This window comes from Asterias rubens, chromosome 1, assembly GCF_902459465.1.
Source record: "Asterias rubens chromosome 1, eAstRub1.3, whole genome shotgun sequence".
Lineage (NCBI taxonomy): Eukaryota > Metazoa > Echinodermata > Asteroidea > Forcipulatida > Asteriidae > Asterias > Asterias rubens.
The window spans coordinates 18,745,426-18,758,059 of record NC_047062.1 but is presented as its reverse complement, the minus strand read 5'-3'; the positions used below and the strand labels follow the sequence as shown (position 1 = coordinate 18,758,059).

General features: G+C 36.8%; 2 protein-coding genes across 3 annotated transcripts; one reads left to right on the top strand and one right to left on the bottom strand.

The window, feature by feature from the left end:
- Positions 1-682: 682 nt before the first annotated feature.
- LOC117287768 (cytochrome c oxidase assembly factor 4 homolog, mitochondrial-like) lies at positions 683-3,052 on the bottom strand. Its single transcript, XM_033768286.1, has 2 exons — positions 2,791-3,052; positions 683-2,148 (listed from the first exon to the last, which is right to left on the bottom strand). Exons 1-2 carry the CDS (start codon positions 2,923-2,925, stop codon positions 2,023-2,025), a joined length of 261 nt encoding a protein of 86 aa, XP_033624177.1. The 5' UTR covers positions 2,926-3,052; the 3' UTR covers positions 683-2,022.
- A 586-nt stretch (positions 3,053-3,638) lies between these two features.
- Positions 3,639-11,546, top strand: LOC117287719 (transcription initiation factor IIA subunit 1-like). Of its 2 annotated transcripts, XM_033768230.1 has the most exons (9): positions 3,639-4,537; positions 4,719-4,820; positions 6,835-7,054; positions 7,725-7,768; positions 7,883-7,985; positions 8,599-8,783; positions 9,608-9,748; positions 10,220-10,309; positions 11,052-11,546. In XM_033768230.1, the coding sequence occupies exons 1-9, from the start codon at positions 4,517-4,519 to the stop codon at positions 11,157-11,159; spliced, it is 1,014 nt and encodes a 337-aa protein (XP_033624121.1). In that variant the 5' UTR covers positions 3,639-4,516; the 3' UTR covers positions 11,160-11,546. The 2 variants fall into 2 exon arrangements, with proteins under 2 accessions (XP_033624121.1, XP_033624113.1); XM_033768222.1 differs by having other exon boundaries at positions 3,639-4,820.
- Positions 11,547-12,634: the final 1,088 nt, after the last annotated feature.

Here is a 12,634-nt window from a genome sequence, read left to right as displayed (position 1 = left end):
AAAACCTCTGATGTCAGTCAGCAAATTAGCTTCCAAACACCTTGAAAACAAAAATGCTACTCCTGAGGCCATTCTGTGATAAACAAGTACTGCATTTTAGTAAAACACGCATTCCATGAGTCCATTTGTGGTTTTTTATATATCATTTGTCGGCAAGACTATAAGGTCATAAGTGGACCTCATTTACATTTGTATTATAAGTGAAAAAAAAAGGTATGTTTTAAGTTGGACGAAAATTCCCTTTAAAAAATTGGGTCAAAACCTTATTCATGGACCCCCCATCAGTGGTTCCTCTGTTTCCCTGGGACATCTGAAACAATTTTCAAAAGAATACATGGACCTCAGAATGTAGCCTGCTTTTATATTACTTTCACTTGTATATTTCCTGTAAATAATGTAAAATTAAATTTACATCAATGAATAGAAATGTGAAATAAATTGATTCTGCCTCGTTTTTTTAATGTTTAGTTCACTCATCGTTTTCCCTGCAACTTTATACACTGTACATGGGAGCTGTCCATTAACCCTGGACGATTTGTAACATTTGGGGAAATCATGTGTTTGTTGAAAGGACATTAATTGAGAAGTGTAAAAGATAATTATTTTACTGCGTTCTTGTTCATCATTTATTTCGTCAGCAGAGATTTGTTCAAAACATAATCCATGGGACAAACTCATTGGATTGATGTAGTGGAGCAGTTTCTTTATTAAACAAAATAACAATATAGGGCCTTTGCCACAAAATTCACACACAGTGGCAGACAATACAGGTGTGATTTGCTTGACTTATGAGACGCTTTTCATAGCACTTTTTTGAAAGTAAGGCTCACAAGAGAAGGTTCTGTGGTACAGTACAATCTGCAATCAACCTGGCAAAGAATACCGAGGCAAACCCTTCGTCTTAATGATAATAAGTGCAATGGATTCCTTTAAAATGCATCACACAACACGCTGGACCAACAACTTTACATCCCATGGCAATCTCAATGGTTAAGCACAGTATCTTGCTGGAGGACACAAGTGTGTCACGACTGAGAACCGACCAAGACTCTGCTGATCAGAACTTGCGCTAGACTGTTTGTTCATGACACACACATGTACAATTCATTCAAAATTTAACTACAAATGTATAAAAATACAAACCAACTATTGATACAAAAACAAAACGTCGGTATGATAAAAGCAGTCCCAGGCTTCCATATCATGATGAATTAAACTGTATGCAGAACATTTTACATAGATGTAAGACGGCCATTGTTTAAAATGTTTAGTCAATTAGGACAAAGTTTGTTGATTGGTGAAGCTTATCTGTTCCGTGCAAACTTATGAGTTGCCCCGCTTATAGTTGGGACCAAGTCCAACTTGAGTGTCGCAGTTTGGGTGGTCCCACTACAGCTGGGGCAGTAGGGCGTACCAGCAGAGCCAGGGTCCAGACCATGGGATCTCTGCATACATTTCACAGGTGTTGCTGTTAATGAGGGTGCTTCCTGGTGAGTGCTGGGATCAGGCTCCAGCATCAATTTTGGAGCAGTATAAATTGTACCCTGTTTTTTTTAATGAAAACATCAAAACAGATAGGAGACTGGAACCAAAGACAAAGCAGAACCTGATCCAAAGTTTGAAAACTAAGAAAACCTTTCAAGAGACTGCGCAAGTCATCAATACTGCCAACCATGTTGATGTACGCGTAATGTGCATACTCAATGTACGCATCACATCCATATGATAATGGTCGCTATCACTCAGTCAGTGAAAGATGATCCCAACTATAGTTGGACCTTGGACCGCCCCAACTGTAAAACTCAATTTTGGACTGGTCCAAATTAACTGTACATGTAGTTGGAGCGATCGTCAAGTTGAGTCAGAACATTTCCGTCCTCATATACAATTCCTGAATACAACTTTTAAAATCTTAACCCTCATGAAGTGGCTAGTTATGAGATCCTAAAGTTACATCTGGAAGCTATGTTTTTCACTTGTACACAAATATCCTGATTGCATTGATAGCAGTGTCACTCAGATTTATCTAGTTGTAGTTTCTACCTTCTGTTTAGTTGTAGCAGTTGCGACTTTTCCTGAAACGCAATCTTTGAAGGCAGCTACTTCTTTCTGACACTTTCGCCAATCTCTGTTTTCCGCCATACAGTCCTACAACAACAAAAAATGAAGAAAATACAATTTACTCAATGGTTTCTAAACTTTACTTTCAATTGTCATGTCTCTCAGTACTGACCCATTTGGAAATCCCACTTTTTGAACAATAATGTTCATAATGTTTTTAAAAATATAATAATTTATCAAAGCATTTTGCACAAAAAAGAGAGGAATTTTTCATTATTAAGGGAAAATTTAATTTTCAAGTACAATTTTACTTTAGGGCTCAAATCAGAGTTGGGTTGGCCTTCAATACCTCCATGATGGGGTTTCATTCCGCTATCTATCAGATAGCCTATATCAAGAATCAACATCTCCAATAATTAGCGGAACGTTCCTCATCATACTTCTGAGTTTGCAAGACATATAATTTATCAATTCTAATTTTCTAAATAAATAAATAATAATAATTAATAATAATATTAATATTTAGGGTAGTAAGTAGTACTTGTAATTGTATGGCTATTCAACAATTATATATATTTGCCAGTCGGGGCGATCTATTGTTTATTTACTGAAAAAAGGGAACGTCTACAGATTGTCCTAGCTAGTCCACCTACTCCCGAGTCCCAGCTAGTGTGAATGATTAATCACCAATCCCAATCTCGGAGTCGGACCCGTCTTCTTGATCCTTACCTGAACTGCATGATGTAACTCCAGACAGCCAGCTTTCTTCAGCATACCGTCCACGGGATCATCTTCCTCATCCTCCTCGTCTTCTTCGCTTTTCTTGGAACGAGACCAGTCGTGTCCTTTGTGAGGTCCGGCCATAGCTAACAAGAATTAAGAACTTTTATAGTGTAGACTTTTATAGTGTGGAATTATCTAGTGTTAGAGGAGAAAAAGTGTAGCAGTGCAGCGCAGAAGCAGACCCGACCGCCGATGTAAATAGAACTCATGCAAGCGATTGCGCAATAATCAATGACCAATTGGTGGCGCTCTTTCACCCAGCCGGTAAAAAAAAGACCAGTCGGTCATGGGGGTGGGCGGGGGCCGAGGGGTGGGGGTTGCAACTCAACGTGGCTTGTGGGAGGGGTGGTAAAATTACCCCTTCTGAAAAAAAAGTACCATATCAGACCACTGTTATTATAAAGCACCCAAACCAAGAAGTATACTCTTTCGAGTGATGTTTGTAAAATAATAAAACAATGGGCATTGGTTTATATTTGTTTTACATCAACTTGAATCTCCAAATAAAAGGCAATTCTGCATTGTGTACCTAATACCTTTCAGATTCAAATATTGGCTACATGAGCCAAAAAAGTGGACATTATCAAGCTATATTGTTTTTGCAAACCTGCTCATTGGCAAAGTGTGATGAAGTTGAGATTTTGACGCACTTTAATGCATGCATTTATAATTGCTCTATTTATATGACTGTGAGCACCAAAATACTCAAATGAAATTAATTTAAAAAACAAATACCAGTTTCGATATTTTTTTTTTAAGTAAACACAACAAATGTTTGTTTCAAATACTTTATCTTTATTCATCAATAGTCACTATATAGTACACATGTTGAGAACCAATTATTTTTTCAATATCAAATACAAACTGTTTGATCATTAAAGCCAATTTTGACAACTTAACTTGCTGTTGCTAGCTGGGTCAGGTTTTAATAGGCTAGATGGTCTGACCCAGAAACTGGGACACCGTACATTAATTTGCAAATTCGCTCTAATAATAGTCTGAATGTATTTTTTGTAAGAGCCCCATCAGTTGTTATTTTTTTGATACAAACAAAATTATAAAATGATAAGTGGAAGTTAATTAAAAACTTAAAACTGAATCATTGTCTGGATCCTGTCATTTTAACTCACTTCCATTATTACATCCGAAGTACAAACAATATTAATTTGCATGTATTACATTTATTTTGTGCATTTTTGTCAGTGGCAGCATGTACAAAAAATGTGTATGTTTTTCGAAAGTATCACTCTGCCAAAATCCACTCCAGAGATAAATTTGTTTCAAAAAAACTTTGGGCGAAAATCTGGCCATGCAATTTTAAAACATGGAGCCTGAAATTTTCAAAAGTTGACAGTTTCAAACATTGGTAATTAATTCAGTACATAAATATACAATTTCTTATTATTTAACTGAAGTTAATTTTATGGAAATAGGTTGGGAAAGTAAAAATAATGTTGCTCAACCAACAAAATTTAGTTTTAGGGGTATCTACAATTGATGAATAGCGCCACCCCCTCTCAGTGTTTGGGGACTTGATGAAATGTATAAAAGCGCAGTGCAACATTGGCAGACTGGCTTCGGGGAAGCCCACACTCACAAGAGACCGTAGTGGGAAAAAACAATCTGTTACGGCTTATTTTCCATCACAATTCGCTGTGTTTTGCTCATAAACATGGCTAATTCACAAGCAGTGGTAATGTATACAATTATGGATTTTAATGAACAGCATTTATCTGTTTTTAGTGGTTTAAATTTGCACAAAATATGTTTGGGAGGGTTAAATGCGTACGAAATTCTCCATTACGAAAAAATCTTGCAATAGAACTATTTCACAAATTAATAAAAAACACTTCATAATTTCCCACCTTTTTCAGTACAAATTATACAAGTCTGTGATTGATGATGTTATTCTCAATGTTCGAGAGGCCTTTCTCGACGAAGGAGTCGACGAACAAGTTCTCCAGGAACTTAAACAGGTGAGATATGAACGATTATTCAACGGTGTAAATCTTTAAAGTTCACAATAATTTGGCCATCGCGGTTTACACATACCCGGTGGACGGTGATGATCGTCACTTTCCCCGTGTGCTGTGTTAATACGACAGTGTGCGTGTACGGTATGTACCGCACACACAACATTTGTCGTGAACTTGTTGAAATAAGCGAGCGGTGTAGGCACAAGTTGCAAGCTATCAATCTTGAAAACTCCACAATGTGACTCTACAATATATTTCAAGCATCGTACAGTTCAATTTGAGCTTAAAACTAGCGGCTTTTGAGATGAAAACGGGTTGATTATAGTCCATATGGTGGCAGATCTTTTGTGTGCGATTGGGCTTCTTCCTACCGCCGTCAGGACGACAGAGCGCTGTCTGCCATTGCTCCAGCATTGCACGGCTCTCTTGAAACCCAGATATTTGCATATACAAGTGTATTTATAGTTCATCTCTCGTTTGACAATGATGTCACTGACAACCAATCACATGCTCTCTGGGTGCATAAAATATTAGCTGTCTTATGAATATTTAGCATGAAAACAGGAAGCTGACCATCCATGCGTGTTCATTGAAAAGCTGTTGGTCCTTCTGAATTATAGTATAGGGGAGTGGTTTGAATCCACAATATTTATTTCACATCATGGACCAAATGACGTTTCCCCAAACAAATTGTATGGGTTATTTTCATAAAAAATAGTAAATCTGTGATACCAGTTTAAGAAGTGTGAAAACATCCTGATAAAAGTGGCGAATTAAAGTAAATGGGGCCTACATGGTTTTAAAATAAAATGTTTTTACTCTTAAACAAAACTGGTTACTTTTTGTTTAATTTGTTTAAAACATGTTGTGCCTTCAGTGAATTTGACAATTTATGTTACTACAAAATGTAAGAAAAGGTGTCATGTTTAACTTAGAGGAAGGAAACGATGGTGCATTTACAGTGTTTACCCCCTATCAAAAAATGGTGCAGTCCAAGGGACCTGATTCAAGAGCCATGCTAGTTGGTCGATATTTGACATAGCAGCAGGCAGTGGGCATTTTAAAGAGTAACACAGTGCACATAATGTTATGAGCTGTAGGATGTGAGAGAAGTCTGGTGATAAATTGATTATTGACTTTCAGACACTACTCAAGGAGGCAGCTTGCTCAAGTTTACATGCTTATATCAGGGACCACAATAATCGCCTTTTGTTGCACTTACTGGCTTAACGTAAAAGCTGAATTTAAGGTTAACTTAAAAAAAAAATAAACATTCTAAAATAAACTTTTATTTATTCAAACCCTATTCAATTGAAGCAATCAATTAAAACAGCTCAGTACAAGTTGTTTTCATATAACAATATTTTGCTGTAAAGTTCAGAAGAACAGATTCTCGCACAAACTCTTTAGGTCAACCTACACACTCTATTAAGCTCGGACTAAACAGAAAAAGTTTGAAGCATTTCTCCAAAGCCCTCAAAATTAGTATTATTTTAAGATTTTTAGTTTGGTGATTGTCTTGAAGTAGAACTTCTTATAAACACTTTACACAAAATGTAAAGTGTATTAGTTGGAGATTAATCATTTCAGTGGCATTTTGAAAAATACTTCAACAACGTTTGAGAAATTTAATCAAAACTTTAAAACATGTTGTCCAGATTTGCTGAGAATTAACAATAATAGACAATAAACAATAACAAATAGAGTGCCCCTAAAGACACCCGGACAATCCTTTCACAAACAAGTCAGATAAAAGAAAAATAACATTGTTTTCCCAGGCCTGTATGCTTCATTTTTTAATGGGGAAAGGCACCATGGAGGCATGTTCTCCTTTCCTTAGTAAAAGGCACTCTATTAGGAAATTGTGAATTTCTACTGGAGCATTTCAAGGGCACCAAGGCAATGACTGGGGGGGGGGTATTGAGATAATTACTTTAGTTGCCTCTGTGAAGTAGAAGGCCTGTTTTCTAAATGATCCATTCTGATTATTATGTTCTTATTGATTTCTTTGTAGATATGGATGAACAAGTTGATATTGACGAGAGCAGTGGATCCAACACCACAGCCCCTCCCACAGGCAGAGTCCAGCCGTCAGTCCAGGGGTCACCATTCCCGCAGTAATGCATCCTCTAGTGCATCACACATGCAGGCCCAGATGCAGTTACAGGCAGTGGCTGATGCACAGCAACGGCAAACAGCAGCAGCGAGCAGGGCCGCAGCTACACAGCAACAGGGTAAATTGTAGTGACCTGGGGTGGATTTCATATTGACAAATTGCTTTGCTAAGCAAAAATTGAGCGACACACCAGTCGCAACAATGTAAACTTAATGTTATTTTGACTGGTAACCCGTTTCTATTAAGCAATATTTTTCTGTGCTAAGCAAGTTTTTGTGCTTACAGGCTTTATGAAATTGGGCCCAGGAATCTTCAGGATTTCCGCATTATTCTCAACAATCTTTGAGTGATTTACTTGGAATCCTTTCTCACAAAGTCAACACCATAAATTCAACATCCAACTTGTATGACTATGATTAAGGTGGTGTATGCCTGATCCTTAAGGGGGTGGGGCTTGGGAGTTGGACACGGTCAAAAGTAAAGTGTGCCATCAACGTTGGTACCTTCTTACTTCATGTACCTTTTATTTCCATTTGTTAAAGAATTACAGTACTGCTCATTTCAGCCAGTATTATTACATTTGAAGCAACGGGTACCACAAAAGTTGCTTTGGTTTGGATAATGTGATAATGATTGGTTAAAGTCAAAAAATTAAAAATACATTCACTTGGGAAATCATTTCACCCAAAGTACATAAATAATATGTGCCTAGCAGTAAGAAACATATATCTAAATTTATATTCAGTTGATGCTTTGCACTATCTGAAACACCTTTTTTCTCCCTTCAGGCAATCAGCCATTCCAGATAACGGGTGCAGCTACACAGCAACTTGTAAGTAGTTTAAAAAGTTAAACTTGATTAGTTCTGAACATTAAATTATAGTGTTGGAGGTCTATTACACATATTTTTTTTGTTTACCCTCTTTTAAAACTTTTGTGTTTGCAGAGTTCGTCCGCTGCAGCAGCAGCTCTTGCCTTTCAACAAGGTGTGCTTCAATTACAACATCCCTTGACAACCTTGCCCGCTGGACTTACACTAGCACAGCCAGGTAAGATCCTGCAGGGTGTGTGAAGGATATCCTCAGGAAATGGCCCTGCCCATCATTCCTCATGCCGGCCATCAAACCTCATTTTATAGTAATAATGACTTCTTGTATAGCGCCCAGATCCACCAAGGTGTTCATGGGTCTGGCTCTATTAAAAATTCATATGAATAACAATAATACATTGTAGTTCTTATAGCACTGGAGGGCGTCCCAAAAGTGTTCAATTGTTTTGTACAAAGTATGCACCATGTTATACTGTTAACAAGGTGTGACTGTTTAAAAGGTGCTGTGGCACAATCTGCAGCCAACCATGCTAGAAAACACATGGGTGAACCCCCTGCCTGCTCTTATCAAAAAGTACTGGATTATTTTACATGCAAAACAACACACTACAACACACTGGAACTATGGCTTTACACGCGCATGTTTTCCATTTGCAGGGCATTGATTCTGGCCGAACTTAATTGATAAGTCGTACAGGTCGATTGTTAAGCATAAATTTATGAGGTTAAATTTTCTTGTTTTCTCATAAAGGGCTGTATTATACAGTCTTATGGGCAGGGGATATATGTCTTTTATGAAAGCTATAAATGTTCCAACATTTGTTAACTTGCAGCAGTAACTCAGACATTTCCAGCCTACACATTGAGCCAGCCACAAGGAGGCTTACAACCCAGCTACCAGGCCGTGCTGCCCTCTGGGCAAACAGTTATGATTCAACCTCCACCCCAGGTGCCTCAGTCACAACAAAGTCAGCAAGCAGGGGGAGCACAACCCACCATCAACATAACAACAGTTCAGGTTTGTCATTAGCTTTACTCAAGTAGTCCTCAAAATCTATAACTTCAGAGGTTTCTAGCAGGGCTTGATAATAACACTTGACTGCAGGCTTGAGGCCAGTGATTTTAGCATCGTGCCAGTAAACTTATGACTGAAGTCCAGCAGTCGTGTGTTTTTGAATAATAACACTGCACTGCATTTTTCATTTAAACTGATAAATACAAATATATTTCAATTCCATTGAGTATTGAAATATTTATCATAAGAACAATGAGACAAATGTTTTCTTATAGTGCTTGTTCTATAAACACCTCAAATGTGAAACTGTAAAGATAGTGTTATTTTCATTTAATTCCAGTCTTGTAACAAATTCTCTGGTCCAGTAAAAGTGTTGAGCTACAAGTCTTTTGGATTTTTCACCAAATCCAACATACATACATACATCATAAGATCTGGATCACAGTTTCAGACTCTTTTGTTAGTAGTGACTCTCAACCCTGTAATATTTAATGGGTCTTGTTTTATTTCTCAAAAGTGATTACTGTTTGAATGTGTAAATGCATTTAATTTTTTGATAGCTTTTGATGCCTTCCAATCTGTATCTGTTTACCTCTGTGTTTATTGGCTTATTTAAGAGTTAAGATCAAATTTCATTTAATAACTGTTGTCATAATAATTGTTTAACATTTAGCTTCAATCTCATAAAGGTGTTATTTCTGAAGTATTATTTTAGTCTGTATGAAAATTTCTGGTTTTTTTTTAGTTTTATAATTAAAAAGTGTCAAATGAGTCTTGTAAACAATATTTTTGAACATTATTTATCCATTGAACATTGATTTATTTAGGCGCGTGTACTCCAGCAAGTGGATGGAGCGAACGATACTTCCGATGAAGACGATGATGATGATGATGACGACGATGAAGATAATGAAAATGACGATGATGAAAATGAAGACAACAATGATTATTCTCAAGATATTGAAGAGGTTTGTGATATTTTATAAATCTACCCTCAAATCTTACTAAGTGTGGAATTTAATCTTAAAGGGCCTCTGTGGTCTGCACGTATTTGTAGCCCTGCTGTTATATTTTTTAATTTAAATTTCTGTAAACAAAATGTAATGCTATTTTAATGTCCAAAGATTTGACCTTTTTAGCCTACATATTTTTCTGACAAGCCCTGGAAGCCAAAAACATAAGAAAGAAACTCATTACACTGGGCCAATTTCTTGTTGTCACTTGTTTAAGATATGACCATTTTTCCCAAAGAAATCTGGCGGTTCATCTATTATCAGACCAGAAAGAAATTCCCTTTCAGCACACTATCAAGGCATTCATACAAATATTTTAATGCACTCATGGAATGCAATAGTATATTTCATATTGTGCAATTAGCATCCCTTTTGCAATTGGCATCATTAAGAAAGTTAAATGATTGTATTTAACTCTGTCCATAGAAACCATTAAATTCTGATGATGATGTCAGCGATGAAGATCCTGCAGAACTTTTTGAGACTGAGAATGTAGTTGTGTGCCAGTATGACAAGGTAAGAGTTAGGGCCAAGTTTGACCAAATATGGACATTTTAAAGCACAGTCAATCCTGACCATAGCTTGGAAGGGTATCAATAAATCCTATGGTGGTTTGAGCTGCTTTAAATGATGCAATAAACTCAGTCAGTAGATAGAACATACGTGTAAGCTCTTCCAGACAAAGCAAATTCAGATAGAACCAAATCTGAGACTGATTAATTTGTATTGTTTGATATAACAACAAAGTACCATGCAATGTGTCCTTTTCAAGGGGAGTGAGTTTGATTTCTCCCACATTCCTTCTGGACCTCCCTGGAAAAGAAATTGTAGACACCCACTTTTTTAAAGAGATGTTGCATACAAACCATGGAGAAAAAAAGACAAAGACCTCAGTCAGCTTGTTGGGTTCCACACACCCCAAAGAAAAAACCTTTTCTTTGATGAAAGCTGCCCACAAACATTTACGTTGTTAACTTGCCAGGAGCCTTAAGTGAGGATTGATTGTTGGTGGAGTGCAAATCTGACACAAAAGTGCCTACCATAAACAGAACTTGAAGAACTGAAAGTAATGAAGACAAAGACTACAGAAACTTAAAATGTTGCATTTTGTTTGACTGAAATATTAGGGGACGGGATTGACTTTTCTCATCCACAAACCAATGATAAATCATACTTTCAACCCCTTTCCACATATCATGACAATCCTCTTAATCATTTTTTCCCCGTCCTCCTCTACCTCTCCCCTTCGCTTCAACAGATCAGCAGAAGTAGAAATCGCTGGAAGTTTCATCTAAAAAATGGCATCATGAATGTGAAAGGTCGAGATTACATCTTCTTTAAGGCTGGAGGAGATGCCGATTGGTAGTCTCCTCTCGAGGAGTTCACTGTGCAATTGGGTGATGTAGCTAACTGCTTCCTAATGGTAATAGACTGGATATGACCACTAACTTCTGGAACATGCATGTGTTTGCCAACTTGGAAGAAAAATGTCTTTTGTTCATGTTTTGTTTATCTAAGAGTCACTGAAGTGAGCCATTACATGTACCTATCCTTTCTGAACATGAGATGGGCATGTCCAAAATAAAAAGTAGCTCAATGGATTTGGGCTTTGGGTAATCATTGGAGCAAGGAAGTTTGTGTGAAGTGGGTTTAGCTTTGGTTGGAATTGAGTCACACTTGACTTAAAGACACTGGACACCTTTGGTAATTGTCAAAGACATGTCTTCTCACTTTTTGTATCTCAACATTTGCATAAAATAACAAACCTGTGAAAATTTGAACTCAATTGGTTGTCAAAGTTGTGAGAGAATAATGGAAGTTTTGTGCTTCAGATGCTTGAATTCGAGACCTCAGCTGAGGTCTCACTAAAATATTTTAGTGAGAAATTACTTCTTTCTCAAAACAACGTTACTTCAGAGGGAGCCGTTTCTCACAATGTGTTATACTATCAACAGCTTTCCATTGCTCGTTACCGATTAAGTTTTTATGATAACAGTTATTTTGATTAATTACCAATAGTGTCCAGTGCCTTTAAAGTGGAAATCAATCTTGTCATCTGATATGTCTAATTGATTTAAAAAGATCAAGGTTATCACAAAATTCTTGGACTATTAGGTACAATTTTTGTTTCTCATCCTTTTTTTTTTGGGGGGGGCATCGTAGTGTCTTAGAGTTTACTGCCTTTGTGTGGCTTTAGAGAGAGAGAGAGAGAGAGAGAGAGAGTAGATATTTTTCCAAAGACAAATCATAGAAAAGTATCAGGAAATCTATAATATAAGATTAATAGATTCTAACTAATAACAAATCGGAGTTTATATAGAATGAAAGTTACTAAGAAAGGGAGTTGATTAAAAGTAAACAGAACAACTTACAATTTTTTTTTTTTACATGATATTTGTTTACGGTAAATTTCAATGATTTATTTTGTAAAACCAATCTAATTGGTTATTTCTTTGGGTGTCAAAGTCGTATCTACACCCGCCAGAGTCTTATAATGTAGCGCATAATTATTATTGCTAAAAAAAGGATGTAGAAACTTAACAGCCAGTATTTTAAATTTTGTGTAATTGCAGGAGAGTGAATTGTTCACTGGTTGAATTTGACAATGTGCTGTCATGTTTGCACCTTGCACTGTGCCACATGTCGTTATGCACCAGTAAGTTTGTAATCTGGTTCAACTCAGTGCTGTGCGCTCAATGTGGGGATTTTCATGTGTTGGTGTTTGAAGAAGAAGATGTCGGTATTTCTTTGAGAAATTGACCATTATTACCTGGAAAGAGGAATTTGGTGAAATTTACATGTATTTAAAATGTCCAGTTAAATATGTGGAATATCTGCTTC